The sequence below is a fragment of the Eleutherodactylus coqui genome, chromosome 8 (assembly GCF_035609145.1).
Source record: "Eleutherodactylus coqui strain aEleCoq1 chromosome 8, aEleCoq1.hap1, whole genome shotgun sequence".
Classification (NCBI taxonomy): Eukaryota; Metazoa; Chordata; class Amphibia; order Anura; family Eleutherodactylidae; genus Eleutherodactylus; species Eleutherodactylus coqui.
In genome coordinates, this window is record NC_089844.1 from 29,069,336 (window position 1) to 29,091,098 (window position 21,763).

Consider the following 21,763-nt stretch of genomic DNA (forward strand, 5'->3'; position numbering starts at 1 on the left):
AGTAAAATGGAGCATGCTGCAATTTATTATCCGCATGTGACATCCGCACATCAAATTAAAACAAATCTGCAGGTGTTAGATATAGTGCAGACGCCCAATGGGCGGCTTTATTTGTGGGTGCTACACATGGATTCCGCAAATCAAATCCACCTGTGGACATTAGGCCTTAAGCAATGATCTCTTAGCCCAAGACATACTGGGGGAAGATCAGAGTGACTTGGGAAGCAGACCAGGTCCCGTATCAGCCTCTATAGTGGTAGTTAACCCAGTGCCTTTAACTCTGGCAAACAGTGGTGTGACCGTTGCCTTACATATAGAATATTTTGCCTGCTCTACTTCTCAGCTTATCTAGGAGACTTTGAAAGGAAGCAGCCTTCTAGAAGCAAAAGGCTAGTGTTGTGTAGATGTAGGGCCAAGAACAGATTCACACAAGTCATGAAAGCCTTTCCAGAAACTTTTTTTCGGTCCCATTCCTAGCATATATTTTCAATATCAATTAAAAGAAAATATGCAATTATAAGGTTTCAGCCTCTTTATTCAGCGAAACTTTTTTTTTAAATTATTAAACCTGAAAGAGAAAACTCCAGTGAAGATGTGATAGGTACGTAGCTTCATACTCCGTTATGTAAGGTCCAGCACAAGTCAAGTAAGGCCACTTTCCTCAAAATGTATGGCATTAGGAATGCACACATCATATCACATAAGTCTTGTGTTCCAATGGCTTGTGAGTTCAGAAAAAGTAATCACACACTTGTACAAACACAAATCACATTCAGAAATCTTTGGATGGACTTCCATTCTTCTGCAAGATCGTTGTGAGGGCCACCCAAAAATAGGCAAAAACATTCCAAGTGTCTGAGAAAAGGCTCAATGCAGGTAAGGGCATCTTAAAGAGTTTAGATAACAGTGCATTCAATCAGCATGAGATCATTGCAAGACAAGAGATGCTGGGGTCTCCGCTTGGTGTCACGGGTCCATTCTAGAGTCCTTCAGGCTAACCAGGAGGCACGTTACCCGCTTCTCTCCAGCAATGAGGGATTCAATAGCGGATTCTTCTGGGATTACAGAGTGAAACAGGCAGCAGACATGCAGATGACAGCACTTTTGCCTCTGTATAGCACAGCTGTGCTCTGTACCAGGATCCAATAAAGTTTTACCCAAGTAATATTGTGCTTTTGTCAGAGCAGCAAACTTCACCGTTGCTTCAGTGATCAAGGTTCACAAATATATGCTGTCCAACTAATTTTCTTACCTCTGAGTGGCTTAAATATTAAGGACAGGTAGTAGCCAGTTTGGGAAGATGCTGAAGGTTAGTAACAGGATTTCTGCTTTGTAGGACAGAACTCATTGCAAACTTATATTTACAGGACACAGCTCCCATTTTCAGTGGGTGACGAGACTTCTGCTGATGGAGTTCCCCACTTCAGCAACTTGTGTGCTCCTTTCCAGGGGGTGTAAAAGGAGACCCACACCATCACCAACCTCCAAGATGTTATTTTTTATTTTTATCCCCCTCCCCAAGGAGGGAAAAGATCCAAGAGATGATGTATTGGCAAAAAAAAAAAAAAAAGACACCTCTGTTGTGCATCTTGGCTACAAGCACATACCGTCGGTTTTTGATACCTCAGTAGGAACAGAAGCCTGGGCTAATGGCACACCCTGCGCTCCCTCTCTGTATGCTCACAGTTCATAGACCACCGTATGAGAAGGGTTTATTGCTGAGACAAGATGGCGCTTCGGTTAGCCTTCATCTTCTCCAGCCGTTTGACCAAATGACTGTTGCCTACTTCAAGCTCCTCAATTTTATCCAAGGCTGCACGTAGCTATGAACAAGGGAACAAAAGGGGACAATGAAGACCGAAAAGAAACATGAATAGCCAAAATCTCCATTCACTTACTACTACAAGTACAAATAAGAATGCTCAAAAACTAATAAGAGGCAGAATGGGTAACATCTCGGTTCCTCGATATGCTTGGTGTGCCTGGAAGACTTCACAATATATATAGGCACACTCTTCACTCAATATTAAGCAACAGCACTGTGTGTATCCTGGTACATGTGCAATGCTGCAGGGTTAAAACCACCCAGATTCAGGGTCTGTGTCCTGGCTCAAGCTGTTCTTCCCTCAAAACCAAGAGCAGTCAGGCAGACCCACCATAGCCCCATGACCTATATCATTACCACATTGGTAGTTCAACTCTTCCTTGCCACCTGCACAGCAAAAAGTATGTTCTGCTCACTTTGCCAATGGCCCCAGGTAAGAGAAGATGCAAGTCATTGGTGCCATTATGGCAGCCCTGCAGCTGGCACTTTAGTGGGCATTGTATATATGTGTGCGCTCTGGTGCATGCATAAATATGGCGGATGTTTAATCCTTTCCTCCCCAGACAAAATACTTCTAGTCACCCCCTCCTTCTCTCCTCATAAAGGAGCAGATAACTGTTCACATAGGGCATCTATATGGCATATTTCTTAAATATTTTTCATTGCATCAACAGGGCTGTACAGATGTGATTTTTACCATTCACATCATATTATACTAGCCATATGTTAAATGCGAGTGAAATTAATTTCAGTGTGTTCCGTTTACACATAGAACTTCATTGTTAGGTGCCAGCAACATGGTTTAAAACTGCATTAAAATGGGGACAAAATAATATATAAATTTCTACTAAAATGAGCATTTTCAACCATATACAATTGTAAGGGTATGTTCACATGGTGAAATTCTGCAGTGGAATATTTGCAAATCCGCATCGCCAAAGTGCCCCACTGCTGTCAATGGGAGTCCATATCATACTTTAAAAGGTGTGTGGGGGGGGGGGGGGGGGGGAATATTAGTGACAGCTCACTTCCACACCGGGAAATGTGCACATGTATTTTCCCACTGAAAAGGACTAAATCTGTGACCACGCAAATGCACAGCTGCAGTAGAAATCTATTCAGAACAATCAGACATGTATTCCACCTGTGTGAACATACCCTAATGGAAGAGTATAGTTTTAAAAAGGGAACCTGAAGGTGCATTTACACACACAGATCGCTCAAAATTCATCAGAAACTGACAGTTCTGAGCGATCATTTTGCATTGGTATTAATGGGCTAAATCAGCCCTTTAGTACTTCATTGCATGTATTTACAGAACAGTGGGTGGTCTGTTCTCTAAATACATTGCTATTGTTCTCCAGTGGGACAGCAGCTGTTAACTTTCTTTAACAGCTGTTATCAGCGCTGCTGCGCAGAACACAGCGTGTGGTCCCTCTTATCTTATCGTCCTGAGGGGCAATTATTGCTCAAAAGATGGCTTTTGAGCGATAACTTGTGTGTAAAAGGGCCTTAAGGCTACATTCACACAGCCAGATATCGTGCTTGTCAACGTGCTTTTTACCTGCAGATGCAGGGAGTTTTTCATGTAAAAACACATTACATATGTGAAATTCCACTTTTCACGCACAATACAGGATCACAAGTGTTTCCGATTGATTTCAATGGGAAACATCACATCGCTCTCGCATACGAATGCCATTCAATGTCATTAAGGTCCCATTGAAAACAGTGGGCAATGCATTCAGAGGAACGCGAAAAAAATATAGGACATGCAGTGATTTTTTACCTCGCAGCATTGCTGTAAGGGAAAACATCGCACATGTATAGGACTCCATTCAGAAGAATGGAGTTCACTCACATTGGCTTTGTGCAAGTTTGGGCACATGTGCATGTAGCCTAAAGACCCTTTGAAGTCTACCATATTTGCATTAGTAAACTTCTGTCCACATCCGCATTGTGGTTCCATTTTAAACTAAAACCACAACACCGTGCTGGATCAGTGCCAGGATGGACACCACTGACTTACTGATGGGGTTTACTCAAGTTCCATAATGTATCTGTTTTCACCATAAAGTTTTACCATCAAGTAAAGATGAAGGACACCCTGGATGTGAACATACTTATACTGCATTAGTAAACTGCAGACAGCCAGAATTTACCTCTCGCTGGAGTCTTCGTTTATCAGATTTCAATTCATCCTCTACTTTCTCGGCATTTTCTGCTGAGGACTTGAACCGTGTAAGCTGACTCTCCAGTCGGATAATCTGCAAATGACAGCAAATCACAAAACATTTCCATAATAAGACAAAGCAAAACTAGGAAAAAAAGCTGACGAATTACACTGTACATATAGTCATCTGATAACCGCAGATGAGTGCTGTCCCACCATGACAACCCCTTCTATTTGAAAAACTGGCATGACCACCACATTTCTGAAGGTCCTGCTTCTAACCCCCGATCAGCTGATGTTGCTGAGCAAAGCTTCAGCTAACAGTAGATTTAGGCCTCATGTCCACGGGCAGATTTGATTTGCGGAATCTGCACAGGTCACGCGCGCGGAAGATCCGCAATTCAAAGTACCCATAGGGAAGCCTTGGCATCCGCAACTGAATTTAAGCATGCAGATTTAATTTGTGGACCTTTTGGTGCGAAAAACAAATCGCAGCATACTCTATTTCAGTGCGGACGTGCTCAATGGAAGCCGATGGGTGCAAACGAGCCGCAGTGCATCCGCACATACAATTGCAGATGCACTGCAGATCTGAAGGTTAAAATCAATTAGGGGGGTAGAGAAAAGCCTGGGAGGTAGGGTTGCAGATTTTTTTTTTCTGCACGGATGATCCGTAGTGCTTCCACATGGAAAAACCATTACATCCGCAACCCCCCGCAAATGGTCTCCCGCTACGGAATTCCGACATGAGGCCTTACTCTGCAGGAGGGAAGATGTAGTATAATAAGGAAGGCAGTCTGCCAGATCTAGACCCACGGTTTGCAATGGGTCTCTGAGAAACACCCCTCTATAAAGGTCCATATGCCTGAAATCGGCATACGTTAAGATCACATGTTCTGTTACAGCTTGGTAATGGTGCATTCACATGGCTTTCACGCCCAAGTTCCATTCGACTGCAATATGAACAGAACTCGCATGGAAAGAACACATGTATTTCAAACTTTTTATTTCACGAGTGATTTTTCTCAGACCGACCACTGCATGTCTTATATCCTATGGCAGGGGAACAAATTACACCGTAAGTTTCATGCGACTGCAATGCAATTTTTCTGTCTTTAATATGGAAACAACGTAACTTTCATGCATGCAAAAATTTCCTGTGAAAATCACAACTGCAGCATTGCATTTTTTCTTGCAAAACGCATAAAAAAAAAAAAAAATCAAAAAAAAAAAATCGCAGGTCAAGGAGTGCGATCTCTGTCGGTTTCTTAGGCCGATATCACAATCAGCAGTGTGAATGCAATCTAAGAGAAGTGAATGTTACAGCCATGTTCCGTGTAATTTGCTTAAGGACTCACATTCTGTTCTAGGGCGGTAATCTCTTGTGTGGATTTGGTGAGTTTAAACTTGAGATCAGTAATTTGCCTACTGGTATCTCCTACAGAAAAAAGTGAGAGAAAAAAAAATTAGGTCAACAATTACATCATCTAGATTATCTGGCCCCTATGGAGTAATGTTAGATACTGAAAGATAGGAATAGAGTTTAGACACACAATTCACTTACTTTCTACAGGCTACACTAATGCACATCAGGGATTATGAAATCAGGGATTTTCCCGTACCATCTATTTTATGGCACAGGCACGAAACTTATTTGAGAAGTTGTGCACTTGTAGAACTAATAGTGAAAGCCACAACCTGCCCCCTCACCCCTGCCAATTACCCTTCACCAAATAAGGAAGACAAGCAATATAAGGGCCTTTTCACACGAGAGGAATATTTCCACCGGGATGCAGAAAAATTGTGCATTAAAATCCGAAGCTCAATTAAGCCGTCTTCATTCCACATAAAGCGCACAAAAGCTGTATGGAATTTGGGGCAGAATTTATTGCGACTTGCTGTGCAAAATGCAGAAAATTCCGCTCGTGTGAAACGTCCCTTCTTATTCACCCTTTCAAAATCAGTTGATCAATGGCTTCACAACAGGTTTTCAAAACAATCACTTTAAAGTGATGTAATATAATAGTAATCCCTGAAGTTACGACAGTCTTAACCCTTTCCAATCCACTGTCTGACGTCTTCCAACATTCTGATTGAAGGCTGTACAGCTCTGATGTCAAAAGACGTCCGGCAGGGTATTCTTACTGTATATTACTGGTCGCTCTGTTGTTGGGGGCCTCTGGGACATGTCACATAGTGCAGTACTGCCTCTAGCCCGCAGATGGCGCCATTGTAAAAAATGGCAGAAAGAGAAAGCCCCCTAGGAAACCCTAAATCCAAAATTGGATTGCAAAGGGTTAAGGTACTTTTAGACAAAACGACTGTTGTGGGCCCTTAAACGCCCAATAATAGCCGCTCAGGGAATGAGGTGGAGCACGCCAGAGATCTCTTCCAGCTACTCTACTTCATTCACTGTGAAGGGCAGTCACTTAAAAGCTGTTCAGTTATTAGTCGCTTCATTTCAGTACCCTAAAACAAAGACTAATCGATTTCTTGCTCCGTACCGTCAGCTCCCACTTTTACATGGGACGACCACCAGTCAAATTCAGTTTTAGCTATTTTTTAGGTGATAGTTGATCTGTGTAAAAGTATGCTTTAGTTGTTATATTTTCAACACACGTTGTCTTTCTTGGACCATTGTAACTTAAAATAACATTCACTATCCAATGCCACAGACACTGCCTCTGTCTGCACCATGTTTGATTGAAAATCTAATCAGAATGGGAATTTCTCGTAAAACACCGAAATCTCTGAAGTGCGAGCACTCATTGCTTGTCTAGTAGCACCTCTCCACAAAACGGTACTGTGCGCTCTGTACGGCTTTTTAACTGTACCAGGAGCTGTGCATTTGGGCAGCAGCTGAGGTCGGAATAATTTCATTTATCTAGCACGCTGTGTAGGACTCCAAAGCTGCTCCTGTTTAACACAGCAGTGAAAAATACAGCCATGTGGATACGTAGATGTATATTAGCTCTGTATTATGGTCCGCAAATATAGATCAAATGCGGAGTTCCTTGCGGAAAGTAATTTAAAATGCTTGCGGGCAGTCGTGGATTCAATGGTTTTTCCACGCAAATGTATACAGATGCACGGCAGATTGCCCGCATGGGGAAAGAAAAAAAAAACAATTCCCAAGCCCGATGGTGCCTTCTCCCACATGCCTGGTCTCCAGGCAACCTGAGAAGTATCTACCGACAAATCTGTGATGCGATTGCGGATCGAATGCTTCCATAGAGATTAATGGGGCCTGTCTGTGCTAAAAGGGAGCATGCTGCGATTTTTGTTCTGCTTGCGGAATCTGCAAATCAAATCCGCATGTGTGCATGAGCTGTGGACGCTTTCCGATGGGCGACTTGCACAGCAGATTCCGCAATTCCAATCCGCTCGTGTGCATGACACCTTAAAGGGATTTTTCTGGATTAGGTTAATGACCTATCAATACCAGAACAGGGGGCTCGGGTTCCCCAGCAGTAAGCAGTGTTGCCAGAGCCGCTGAACGGTTCTGAGCTTGTAATACTGTTCCAGGACGCTGCAAAATGCACAGAGCTGTGCTAGCTCTGCCAAACAACTGAATGGCAGGGATACCGGGCATTAGACCCCCCACAGATCTGATCTGGATCACTGATCTTGAGGATAAAAAAAGGACATGACAGCATCAAGTACTGCAAAAGGCTATGATTTCTTCTTTATTCCATCCAGACGAGCAAATAACAGCAACGTTCGTCTCTTGTCTTAAGCTTAACCCTTTCCAATCCAATGTGTATCCTGGTTTTCCTAGGGGGCTTTCTCTTTTTCTGCTGTTATACAACGGCGCTATATGCTGGCTAAAGCCAGTACTGCATGAGGTGACACGTTGGATAGGCTCCGACAGCAGAGAGGCTAGCAATATACAGTAAGAGAACCCCGACGGACGTCTTCCAACATTGGAGCCGTACAGCCTGAAATCATAATGTCTTCAGAAGTCAGATAGTGGATTGGAGAGGGTTAATAAAGACTCAAAAGCGTCGAAACATTGCTGTTATTTGCTCGTCTGGATACAATAAAGAAGAAATCATTGTCTTTTGCAGTCCTTCTGCTGTCACAGCCTTCCTTCATTGCCTGTACCTTGGACTCGGGTTCTGCTGCATCTTTACTGCATTGCTGGAGACGGCTTAAGTGATTGTGCTGCTGGCATCCCCCCTTCTGTTCTATCTTGAGGGGAAGTCATTATTATAGTCATGGAAAGCCCCTTTAAAGCCAATAAAAACCAGACCATAAATAAAGCAAGCTGTGTGAATGCACCCTAACATAACTATGTTCCTATTTACATTCCCTCTAACAACATTTTTTAGCGCTGTCTTATTCCTTTTCCGGTCACTGGATTTGGTTAGAAGGGTGGTCTAGGATAAGTAGTGGCTGTCCCATCTATAACCTTTGTGTGGTATTACAAATAAGCTCTATTCACTTCAAGAAAACCAAACTACAATATAAGACAACTAGAAATGAGCGAGCACACTCGGATAAGGCAGCTACTCCAGCGAGCATCGCTCTTCTTCTTGAGTAACTGCATTCTCGTCTGAGCAGGTTGGGGGGTGGGGGGGTGGGAGAGAGAGAGCGAGACAGACAGAGACAGCTCACTCTCTCCCTGCCACCCCCCCCCCCCCCACCCCCGAGCCTGCTCGGACAAAAATGCAGTTACTCAAGAAGAGCAATGCTCGCTCGAGTAACTGCCTTATCCGAGCATGCTCGCTCATCTCTAAAGACAACCCATGGACAGGAATGGCATGGTTTCTGGAAGAAAGCAGCCATATTTTTCTAATCCTGGAAATCTTTAAAGGGAACCCGTCTCCAGGTTCATGCTACTCAAACCATGGACAGCATGGACCCGGGACAGGTACAGTATATGCACTGTGCCCATGTATGTCTTTAGACTCAGAAGGGCACTGTGCATCATTAGGCGGTGCCATGAATGTCAGCACTCTCTTTCTACACGAACAAGTAGAGAGCTGCCAACCTATATGATGCGGATAGGGAGAGGCCAACATGGCACCCCCTCCCTGACTCAGAGCCCCCTTCTGAGTTTCACTTCAAAGTATGTTTATTGTAAAACCCTGCAGCATTTCAGTACAATGCATACATGGGTACAGTGTACATACGTGTCTTGGGTTCAGGCAGCATGAGCCTGGTGGGAGGTCCCCTTTAACTGGTATCAGATAATAGAAAATATACAGATCAATAGAAGGTAATTAAGATTAGCACGTTTTAAAACAAACCTGTCAAAAAGGTACCTTGAAATGAAGGTGTCAGGGTCTCCTTGGATCTGGACAGCTGTGTAGATCTACATACATCTACAATAACGGGAGTAGGAGTTTATAATTTGAATGATATATATAATATCCACCGGGTCATGGTGAAGGCCTATCGTAAAACAGCCTGTAGTCTGACGGTTGTAAGGAAACCATAAGTTCCATTATAAATTAATTCTAAAGTGTAAGTTCTAAAGTGAAGGACACCACAGCTCGCTCCAAAGCTGCATATAAACCATGCAGTGTGTTAATGTACTCCATAGTGAACACACACTATCCCAGGGATACATGTATACACATAAAGTAGGTTAAACCCTGCTCACTTTGCACATCAGTGCCATTCTCCATGTTGTCATTGTCTGGATTTTCCGGGCTTCTGTTCCTGAGGCTTTTGTCTTCCAGCTGGCCTTTGAGCTTCTTAATCTGAGACAAGACAATATTTCAGGATTGGCATATTGGCCATTGCCCTGCACAATATCCAACAGATCTCAAAATAAGCACCTATGGCAAAACAGCAAAGTAGCCACACCACGTTATCAGTCACTGCCAGGGTTGACGATGATTGTTTAGATTTGCACGATCTAGTGAGAATCTGACTAATCATTCCGTGTAAAAGGGCCCTTTGTGTTTAAAGATACGCTAGATTCATCACCCACTATTAGCCACTGTGATAGACTGGTGCACTTTAAGACGGTCTAGTTGGAGCTTGCACTGCAAGTATCAGACAAGTTTGAGAAGTTTGCCCCAATGTTTTCACAATTGTATACTCAAGTAGGGATAAAGACGTTTGTCTTCTTCCTTCATTCTCTGTACTGCGGTTGGACGCGGCGTCTCGCCGTCGGACATGCACAGTCTAGTTTTTTTTACAAAATTTTAAATAGAAGTTTTATTCCCATTGCAAGCGATTTTTAGTGTTTGCTAGTACTTGACTTTCCTGTGTGAAGTGTAATGTGTGTCTGAGGGCTTATTCAGACGACCGTATACGGTGTCCATCTCTGCAGGGGGAGGGGGTAGCAATTCTAATACAGTTGTACAAAACTAATTGTGGGCAACTACCGTATTTTTCGCTTTATAAGACGCACTTTTTCTGCCTCCAAAGCGGGGGGGGAGGGGGAAGTTCCTGCGTCTTATAAAGCGAATGTGGCGAAAATTCATTCTGATCGCCATATTTAGCGCGATTGCGAATTTAACGGGCGGACCCGATTTATTTGGCGCGATTGCGCGTTAAATTCGCGATCGCGTGAATAAATGTGCGATCAGTTAGAAGACTTCTCTCCTCCTGTCAAAAAAAAAAAAATCAGTACTCCTCTCCCCCGGCGTTCTGTGGCGCTGCTGCAGGCTGTCGCTCCCTCCTGGTCCCCGGCAGAGTATTGCTTTCTGGACGCAGGGTTTGAAATCCCCTCCTCCAGAAAGCTAATACTGTGATTGGCTGAAGGCGCACGTGTGTTAGCCAATCACAGCCATTCAATGATGTCACCCGGTGATGTCACGTTGGGCCCAAGAGATAGTCCTGGAACTATTTTTTGGGCCGGAATACGTTGGACGCTGCATGGGCTCCTATGGGAGCCCATGGCAGCAGCCGCAGGTGGGAGGGAGTTTAGCAGCGTGGCTGCTAAAGTCCCTCCTTCTGCTCTTCTCCCCGCGTGCAGGCTCACCTGTCCTCTCCTCCCCGTTGGCTCTCTGCAATGGGAGGGGCGGGATGGAGGCAGAGCTAAGTGGCAGCCCGTCCCACCTCCTACCATTGCTGGCCATGGACAAGGGGCAGGATGTGGGCGGAGCTAAGCTTTCACCCTCTCCCTGCCCCTTGTCCATAGCCATCAATGGGAGGCGGCAGGATGGACAGCACTTAGCTTGACCCCCTCTCATTGCAAAGAACAAGCGGGGAGGAGAGGATAGATGAGCCAGCGATGGGGAGGGAGGGAAAAGGGGCGACAGCATGGTAGTTTTGGCATATATGCGCCGGGACCCATGCCGTCTGAACAGGAGCACAAACGCTTGTTTTTTGTGCCTGTTCACCAGTTTTAGTTCTCCCAACATAGCGTATATCGCCGGCCGTGAAAAAAAGAAGCCAGAGAGTGATAGCTGAGCGTATCCCTTGGCTATATCCATAGTGAATGGAGTGGTGGTCATGCATGCACACTGCTGTTTGATCTACTAGTGGCCGCAGGCGTGTAGTTCTTGTGATCTCTGAAGGTGCCGGCAGTCAAACACCCAGTGGAATGCATTACTTATCGGCAGAATAGGTGGCAATAATTGGATTATTCTACTAAAAACATTTAAGTAGTCTAAAATGAACCTAAAAAAAAAAACTAAGTCGTCTACTACTTTAGAAAAAGGTTTCAATTCTATTAACATATAACCCCTAGTCCCGGCAAGGTGCTGAGCGGAGACACACAGATAATTCCTTTATTATAAACACTTCTGAACAGGCGACACTGAACACATTCCAGAACAGTCTTTCATTACCTGCTCCAGGAAGGATTCTCTCTCATCCATTAGCTTCTTTAACCTGAGCTCTTTGAGAAGAAAGTTTAGAAAATAAGTCAAAAGACAGAAGGGAACAAATCCAGGAGAATGAAAGAAGAAGGAAAATGTAACAACTGACAGAAAAAGCATCTAAGTTATTAAAGGGGTTTTCCAAAACTTCTAGCTCAAGATAGGCCATTGATATCAGTGCGGTGGGGGTCCAAATTCCAGCCCCCCCCCCCACCAATCAGCTGCCTGAAGAGGCCATCCCGTCAGCCTTGCGTTTCGTTCATTATATACCATACATTGTGTAGTGTCTGGCAGTGCAGCTCAGTCGCATTCAAGTGAATAAGCAGGAACAGACAACACAGCCGCTACAAAATGTGAAGCACTGTGGCCCATTCAGGGACCTGATTGCGAGAGTGATGAGAGGTGGACCGCCAATGATTCGATGAACTATCCTGAGAATAGTCTCAGAAAACCCATTTAATGTGTAGAACATGGCAATAAACCTTTGTGTAGATTGACACCGGTGAAGTTGTTGGTCCTGAATAGGCTCTTCCACCAATTTACACATGGCTATGACAAACCTGATATATCCTACCCAGTGGAAATCCCCATTTTTACCAGTTTGTACATGGAAGATTGTTTCCTTCCATCATATAGTCAACACTAGAGAAATCGACAAAATGTGTTGTATGATTAAGGGGATTCTGATGTACCCTACTAGGGAAATACGAACAAACTCGTAAATGACTTTCCTAATAGAGACAAAAGTCACTTAGAACTTTTAATGGCAGTCACGTAAATACTAAATGTAGCGGTCGTCACTGAGGAAATATTTGGCCCGTTGCAACTTATCCTGATGCATGGGTTTTTCAGAAGACAGACTGTGGCAATCAGCTCATCACCGGGCTAGCTTCATTTCCAAAAGTGGGTAGTTATGGCGAGACTGAAACTAATGTATACTATTAAGCATCTCGCAGATACGTAACAGATGTGCAATATCTATGGACTTGTACACTCAGACACAAGGTTAGGATATGCACATTATAATACATATGGTGTAAGATCTTCACATGCACTGTCAGGTTATTAGGACAATATTTGCATGCTGGTATACCATTAATTGCTTGCAACTGCAATTAAACCACATGAAAGCAGATTGTCCATGTAATGTGATGCAATATGCCAACATGCACTAACAATGGATCTGGTACCAAACTGCAAATCTGTATCCATGTGCAAAAGTATGACAGATGAATCGGACATTAAAATGATCTTGCATGCATTTTCCTATTCTTTACTATTACATCTATGTAATATTTGTCGGTCTGCATGTAATATAAAAGATAGATGAAATTGGTGCCTGTATGTTTTAGCCCTTAGGCCAAGTTCCGTTTAAGTTTTGTACACAGCAATGGCAGACACCACCCTATAAGATATGGTCACACCCTAAAACATGCTCAGAAACAAAAAGAAAAAAAAAAAAAGGGAATGTACCGGACATGTCACTTCTTGATGCGGAAACACACTGAGGCTAGATTTTCTGCATCAAAATTCGACATGCAGATTTTGCCTACTGACCGGGCAAATTCTGTATGCAGACCTGCATGAAAAACTGTCCAAGAGAAGAAGTGGGGTTTTATGTGGATTTTCAGAGGTGGAATTCACATGGAATTTTCCCACAGTGAGTTCCAGCATGTGAACATACCCTTATAAAAGACATTTGAAGGGTACATATTTAGCTTTACCTCTGGTTATGTAACAGACTGACTACTTCTAAGGCCCAATGTCCACGGGCAGAATTGAATAGCGGAATCCATGCGGGGCACCCATGTGGACGATCCGCAGTTCGGGCCACCAAGAGACAATCATGGGTGCCTCTAGCTGAACTTAAGCATGTGGATTTGATTTGCGGACCTTTTGGTCCAGAAAACAAAATCGCAGCATGCTCCATTTTGCGACGGGTCCCGCACAGACGGCTTCCATTGAATTCAATGGAAGCCGTCCGATCCGCAGCCCACCCGCCCGCAGATGACATTGCAGACGGGCCGCGGATCCTGCGGGAAAGCAGATTTAAAAAAACAAAAAACAAAAAAAAAAAACACTCCCCTGCACATGTGTGGCAGCAAGCCAGGCCACATCCGGAGAGGAGAAGATGGAAGACCGCCGCACAGCCACACAGAGGATCCGGATGAGTAAGTAATGTCCTCTTGTCGCGGGCAGGGTGGGATTCTGCTGTGGGTGCCCACATGCGGAATCTGGCTCTGCCGTGGGCAGGCGACCTTTGAGTTTTCTAGCTGAAGATTGTGGTGCAGTTTTTCAAAACTTAGGGTTGTTCAGTTTTATTTTTCTAACCAGAATTTGCTAAAGAAAGGGTCCCTGAAACACACAATCTGGCTGGTCGTTCTGCTTTTTTTGCAGTTCAGAAAGTGTAGAATTTATTTATTTGAGTAAAACCTGGACATGTCAAATACTGTTAAACCTTTATATTCTGTTTAAAATGACTCATTACCCTTCCCCTAATTTTTTTTAACCATTGCGCTGCAAACTACTTTAAAAGGTGATTTCCCATTTAAACAAATAAGGGTTACTTCTTGCATAATGAGAATTTATGCAATGTACTAATATATGTACAGGGTTCAAATCCCACCAAGGACAAGACCTGCATGCAGTTTGTACGTTCTCCCAGTGTTTTCAACATCTCCGCTTGTAGTCATTGTACGGCGAAACGTAAAGGTTTACTTTGAGACAATGAAATCCTGCGAATCATATGGGTGCATGATTCAGTACCAAAAAAAAAAAAACTGCTCATTTTTTTCCAGTTTTTTTAATTGCTTTTGAAATACACAAAAAACATCTTAAAAACTGCACTCATTTTACCACGAAATGCTGTAGTTTTACATTGCCATTTCCAGCAATACAGTTTGTAAAAGTGAAGTACGTGATCTTAGTTTGCTGTACCTGTACGAACTACCCAGCCAAAACAAAGCACAAAATTCCTGGCAGTTTTCTGTAAAAGGCATGCATTTTTTAGGAGTGTGTTTTCCCGTTTTCAAAAGCAAAAACAAAAAACTGAAGCACCATGCATGAACCATCACCGGACAAAAGTCTCATCTTCTATAACAAAGGCTTCCATTAAATAAGTGAAATATCATAAGAACGGTACATTTTTACTATAGAGTAACCTTTATAAGCTGAGGCTACACTACCTCTTTAGATGCACACAATATTCATGTCGGTTAGGGAATGCCTGATATGTTATTCCAAACATATTATATTTTACATCAAAGAAGCCAATTCCACCATTCTTAGAAAATCACTCTTACTGTAAATAAATCAGGATACATTCTGTTTACATAATAAAATTTATTTCCGTAATATACAGTTCACTTTCTTCCCTCATTGCGTTTACATTGTATCCATTTATCACTATCAGCAGGAAATTTATCTATCTAGAACAGACAGTATTTTCTTATTTCTACCTGTTGTGTATCTGAAAGCAAAGCTGGTTTATCCTAGAATGTTGGCTCACACAATGCTAATGTGTCTCACACGGCCCAAATGTATAGTAAACCATCAAGTAGCGACCACACAGTGCATGACATATATGACATTACAAAAATATTTACACTTCTGTATGATAACCAAGGTGTAGTAGATCCTTCTAAAAGCTTCAGGTTGTACAGGTAATACACTGACCAGGATCTGCCACATGATGGCATCGTAGCACTTCTGAAACAGCATTCAATGCCATAAAGCAACCAAAGTAATGGTTTTCCTCTTGGAATAGACCCAACACTTTAGTATTTAGAACGTAAGTTTACATGACCCCACAACTCCTGGAACAAAAATGTACTTTTTGCACCTAGATTAATCCAGTTCAAGACATTTCCAGCAATCTTTCCAGATTTTAGGCAGTGAAAAGTAGCACACTGCCCTCATTCTACTATAGATTACATTTGCAGCTATAATCCCATAAAACGTAGATCAGTTTTCGAATTTGCTTTCTAAAAATCTACAAGACTGGGTAAATGCTACTTGTATCAAGTTCAACTTCTACATGTGACAAACGTGCAGACTGTGTGATTGCTACTCAAATTTAATATAGGTTGTACAATATTTAGCTGACAGATATTGAAATTGTTACAATATATGATAAAATAGCAGTTTGTAGTAGGTAAGTGGCGGATATACAACAACTCATAAATGGGCACTAATGTCTCAAGCAATTTGTGCCTCTATGATAGCCAGTGTGATAATTAGCAAAACTGCTATGTACTTTACCTAAAATGATGCTTTTTGTGCTGAAAACTTCCTCTTAACTGCTGGCTACTTTCCCCTTAAAGGGGTTGTCCCGCGCCGAAACGGGTTTTTTTTTTTTTCAACCCCCTCCCCGTTCGGCGCGAGACAACCCCGATGCAGGGAGGTAAAGAAAGCTCACCGGAGCGCTTACCTGAATCCCCGCGCTCCGGTGACTTCTCTACTCACCGCTGAAGATGGCCTCTTCCTCCGTGGACCGCAGCTCTTCTGTGCGGTCCACTGCCGATTCCAGCCTCCTGATTGGCTGGAATCGGCACGTGACGGGGCGGAGCTACACGGAGCTACACGGAGCCCCATAGAGAAGAGGAGAAGACCCGGACTGCGCAAGCGCGGCTAATTTGGCCATCGGAGGGCGAAAATTAGTCGGCACCATGGAGACGAGGACGCCAGCAACGGAACAGGTAAGTATAAAACTTTTTATAACTTCTGCATGGCTCATAATTAATGCACAATGTACATTACAAAGTGCATTATTATGGCCATGCAGAAGTGTAGAGACCCACTTGCTGCCTCGGGACAACCCCTTTAAGATTATTGTCCGCTGTCGGCTAGCTCTTTATTTATGAGGATACTAGGACTAGAGCAGGGGTGAATAATCAGTGCTCACTGAACTGTATGCAGAGAGCACAGAGCAGGGGGAAGGAGAGACACTCACACAGAGAGCTGAAAGTAGAGCTAAGGGTTAAATCTTCTGCTGCTGACACACATACACGATGCTAAATCTTTCTTTACACTCCAGCCTGATGAGGGGTATGTGTGTGTGTGTCATTTAGAAAGCAGGATCTGCGTAGTTCTCTGTGTACAGTGTAGAGAACACAGCACAAATAGCACAGCAGCAGCAGCAGCAGCTCCTCCCACCAGTCCTGAGACGATGGATAATGAGATATACACCTTGCACTGGGGAACAATGCAGGATAGAGGTCATATAATAGCCAGAAAGTGTGCAATTCTTTATGTACACACGACAGCTTATTCTGAATAGTTATCTGAAAACGCAGTTAAAGGGCCGAGGATTCGCTCAAAATTCGTTCAAACGAAGGAAAATGAGCGATAATCGTCCTGTAGAATTGCAAAAACATGGTTTACTATTCGTTATTGCTGACTTTCAATCAGCATAAAAACCATCACTGGATTGCTGGCTTCTTGCTGTGTGTAAACACTTCTCGCTCAGAACTTCAGTGGTATTCTCTGCCCATCTAACCGCTCTACATGAGCGCCAACGACCTGATCAGTGAGGTCAGCGCTTGTGCAGTTGTTTAGACAACTGTCGTCCCATCTAAATTATATCAATCAGCTTGTTCGCCCTTGTACAGCCTGTTTAGCGCAAATTCATTGTTAACTAGTTCAACGGAAATAGTTCACGTCTCGTTCAGTGTGTCACATTCACTATGTGAAACACTGAATGAGAAGTGTTTAAATGGAATGACAAGTGAACGAGCCACCGATGATTTTTATGCCTGCAGAAACTGAACGACGAATGAAAAGCGAATAATTCTTGTTCCACGTTGGCCAGTGCTTAGACTGAACAGTCATCGATCACTTTCGCTCATTTGAATGATTTTTTTGAATGTTAATTGTTCTGTCTAGAAGCACCTTTAAGCTGTCAGAGTGAGGCTGCCTTCCTACGTGCAAAAAAATTACGTGATTTTCGTGCGATGCGAGTGTAAGTGAAACGCTGAATTATGAAGCCAATGAGACAATAAAAAAGAAAAAAAACAAACCACGCAGCATGTCCCATCTTTTTGCGTTTAATTATTTTTTTTTAAATCTCCCATGTTTCCCTACAGAGTCTCCTTTTTATCGCATCACATGCCATGAACTTGCGATGCACTAGAAATTCCTATTGTTCATCACGTGGCAAACAGAGCGAGAAAAATTGCAAGCAGCAGCAATGTTTTTGCAAGAAAAAAAAAAAAAAAACAACTTCGCTGACGCTCATACATCTCATGAGCAAAATTACGATTTTGCCACGATTTTATCGCAGCGAAATCGCGAGTGTAAAGGAGCCCTAACTCCACCTTTAAAATCAAAATTGTCAATAGTAAACTACCTACCATTTCTCTGTAATGGCCCTTTTCCACGGGCCGACAGTCGGCTAAATGACTGCATGAGCGCTGGCATCACCACTAAGCTCGTTAGCGCTCGTGCAGAGCGTTTAGACTAATAGACTTCACCGCTGGATTGCGGGCTTCGCAGTCAACGCTTTTACCTTCTATGTGAAGCTCTGAGTAGGGGGAGCATTTACACGGAATAGTTTTTATGCTGAAAGTCAGCGATAACTACTTATGAACGAATAGCGAGCGATTTCTTTGCTCAAATTGGTTTGAACGACTTTTGAGCAACAATCGTCCCATGTAATTGTCCGATAACCCTGTCTGCTATCAGATACTCCCCACAACTAAAAGGGCACTCTGTGTAATTAACCTAATTTCTTCCAAGATGGAGCCATCCAGTATATCCATCTAAAATGGTGTCTAGGCATAATATTTCTAATACTTCAACTTCATTCCACCAGGAAGCACTACACCCATTTATGCAAACAAACCAGTACAGGACGCACACATACAAAAAGGAAGGCTTTCCTCATTACTTTCTTGAGCATACAAAGATTTTGCATGGAATGTGAGATCATCACGCAACTCCAGTGACAAGATAAATAAATAACATTTCCCGTTACAAAATATGACATCTCTAAAATTTATTTTACTACAATTTTGGTGGAAAAGTAGGAACAGAACAAGCTTCTAGAAATAAAAACATCTCTCTTAAAAAGGTACAGTGCTGTAAGTATGGGCACTTGAATAAATTAGGTTATAAAAGATATAAAGGTTCTGAGATTTTCACCCGGAAGTACATGTCTGGTGGGGCAAACTAAATAATTCTAGAACGCATGAGTAAAATAGTAGTATGTCCATCTATCATAGGTGGCAGAGGAAGTGCAAATGCAACCCGTGTACAGGCACCGTGAGAACGAGTTCTATTATACTTGTCTACATAGTAAATCTTGCCTGCAGCAACTGCCCCTCTACGGCAGTGGTTCTAAACGGCGAGGCTGGCCTCACTTACGCTGTTCAGGTTTTAATGTTACACTGGGTACAGAAACAAAATGTTAGATCCATTTTCAATTTTGGCATGGACATCAGCCAACTGTGAGCATGTTTGGGCTGGTGAAGGCCCAGAAAAAAAAAATGTTACCAAGCCTTATTCTAGAGTTAAAATTCACCCCCCAAAACACTACTGTAAAACCTGGAGCATACAAGAAGAATCAGCAAGGTATACTGTGCGGTAAACCTTCAGCTTGTATTTCCATAACCAGATGTACAGCCCCTTTAGAAGCAAATCGATAGTAGTACTAGTGCAAAAGCAGACATTTTCAGTAACATTCAGCAGTGCCACAGGGACATCTTAAAAACAGAACTATCAGGAAGCAACACAGTCTTCTTTATTTTTGCCCTTTCCTTTCTTAGGACTCTTATCTCCAGACTCTTCCATCCGAATATCTTCCAAAGACTGCCTGTCCACTGATGATCCTAATGGTGCATGTGGCATTTCACTCTCTCCTGTGTACTTTTCACTTCGCATGGTCCCATGATCATCGTCGTCGTCGTCGTCATCTGTTTCTTCACCCTCTTGTGTGGATTCTCCTTCACTACTGAAAACGTCAGGTGCCGCAATCTCTTTTGGGCTTTCAACTTCATTTGTCATTGTATCATCTGCATTCTGGACGCTTTCACAAACTGTGACATGCGACAATAGGTCGCCTTCCCTTTGGTCCGCTGCTTTAAGATCTTCACTCTCCAAAGAAATAGCCCCTGGTCCTTCTTCCTCTGGAACAGGTTTATGCTCGTTTTGACTACTAACCTCCTCTGGAATTCTGCATTCTTTTATAGGCTCATCCTTGGTAATGCTACTCCTTTTAGGAGCAATGGAAGACTCTGAAACGTCTGATATTTTGTCACCATCACCTTCTACCTGTGCAACTAATTCATTACTTGTTAATACTGTATCATGTGATGACTGTTCAGGTGCAGAAACAATCTTACTCTGATCATTATCGCCAGCAGTAGACAAGATTCCATCATTTTTATCTTGACTCTCAATAGCCTGTGACCCAGATTCTTCCAGTTGAGACTGCTGAGGCTTGATCTCCTCTTCAACTGGTACTTCATGTTCCAGATCTACATTTTTATCACTAGTTGGCTTTTCTGGCAATTCTGTACCAATATCTTCATGACTGCTGCTTGCTTTATCCCTCTCCTGTTCACCCTCTAAAACTTTATCATCATTGCTACAGATGGCAAGAGGATGGTCACTTGGAGTTTCAGGTCCTTCCTTTGGAAAGCCCCCCATATTACATGTATCATCTGCTGTAGTGAGAATCTCATCCCGGCAGCTTTTAGGTTCCTCTTTTTCACAATCGCTCAAAGAGCCTGCACTGGGAGACTCATCAGTAAAATCTATTGCATCCTGGAAGATTTCACTTCCGGATGGACTTACATCATTCTGATTAAATGTGGTCTCACCATCCACTTCTGAAACATTCTCTAAAACTTCAGTCTGTGACATCTCCTGCTTATCTTCTCTTACGTCGCCCATTTCCACAATGGTGTTGCTAGTCTCCTTCTCATTGGGCTCACTTGTTTCATCTCCACCCTCCGCATGCAACGGAATTTCTTTCCGATCATCATGAGCAGTTTCCTGTCTATCTTGCTCAGTCTTAGGAGATGGACACTGACCCACCCCTGACATGGTCTCCTTTTCTTCCACTGTTCCTTCTGTCTTTCCTACAAAAACCATGGACATAAATGAAGAATCCACTAATTTTCTAAAACCACATCCCCAGCAGAGGTCAGAGAAAGAGGGAATGTGTTCTGCTCAAGATTAGATAGAAAAGCAACAGGTTGGATAGTGCAGAGAAATAGAACCCACCGCTCGAAGCCGGGATGGTTGCTGAAGAGAAGAAACATACAGCAAAGCGGATTCTTTACATCCTGAAAAGCCAAAAAAGAGATGCTTCCGTCTACTGTGGAAGGGTTCGGTTCGCTGCCAAACTGGCAAGTTTACAGTAGACTTTATGGCTACATCAGCAAGATCTGTGAAATACAAATGTGGTAATCTTCTGCCTCCAGAATAGTGTATCTAGATGTTCATGGGGGATTAGAACAAATTAGCCAGGGCTAGATTCTCTACAGCCAATGCCAAAGATTAAAAACTGTCAGATAGCCCATGCCTCATCACACACAAGACTTTTTGCAAATTGTTTCATGTGCAGAATACGAATTGCTACAAACCACAAATAACTAATAATTACCAGATAAACGCAGCTCGATCCAAGTGTGAGCAGCTGTTTCAGTCTACATCTGATACTTGTTTTATAGTCTAGCTTGTCTTTATACAGCCGTCTAATTTGACTTTGGAAGAGGGAGGCTGTTTTGGATGAAGAATACCCTTACAAGGTAACAGGCTGCAGAAGTTACATAAAGCACAGCATGCAGGGTTAGTGGAAAGTTACACAGCTCAGAGTTTGTTGCCAGAGAGATTCAACAGAGCGAGAATAGCTCAGACAATCACTTACCCATTGACACTGCCCGGACTGGAGGATCTGGTGGACCATCAGAATTGACATGGTGTTCTACTGAAGCGTCCCCATTCATGGTACCGTTTGAGTCCAGCACGATTCCATGTTTC

General features: G+C 43.1%; 1 protein-coding gene across 21 annotated transcripts in view; it reads right to left on the reverse strand.

The window, feature by feature from the left end:
- Positions 1 to 514: 514 nt before the first annotated feature.
- The window catches only part of LRRFIP1 (LRR binding FLII interacting protein 1), a 121,696-nt gene continuing 100,447 nt past the window's right edge, over positions 515 to 21,763 (reverse strand). For 19 of the 21 annotated variants that reach the window (XM_066575375.1, XM_066575371.1, XM_066575372.1 and 16 more), the window contains 2 exons: positions 21,651 to 21,762; positions 15,102 to 20,859 (listed from right to left, as the gene is read on the reverse strand). In XM_066575375.1, coding sequence (XP_066431472.1) covers positions 19,496 to 20,859; positions 21,651 to 21,762 — 1,476 coding nt within the window. In that variant the 3' untranslated portion in view covers positions 15,102 to 19,495. Of the gene's footprint in view, positions 1,824 to 3,987; positions 4,093 to 5,356; positions 5,437 to 9,265; positions 9,326 to 9,606; positions 9,707 to 11,749; positions 11,800 to 15,101; positions 20,860 to 21,650; position 21,763 lie in introns of those variants that run through there. The other 2 variants (XM_066575388.1, XM_066575390.1) reach the window with 2 other exon arrangements.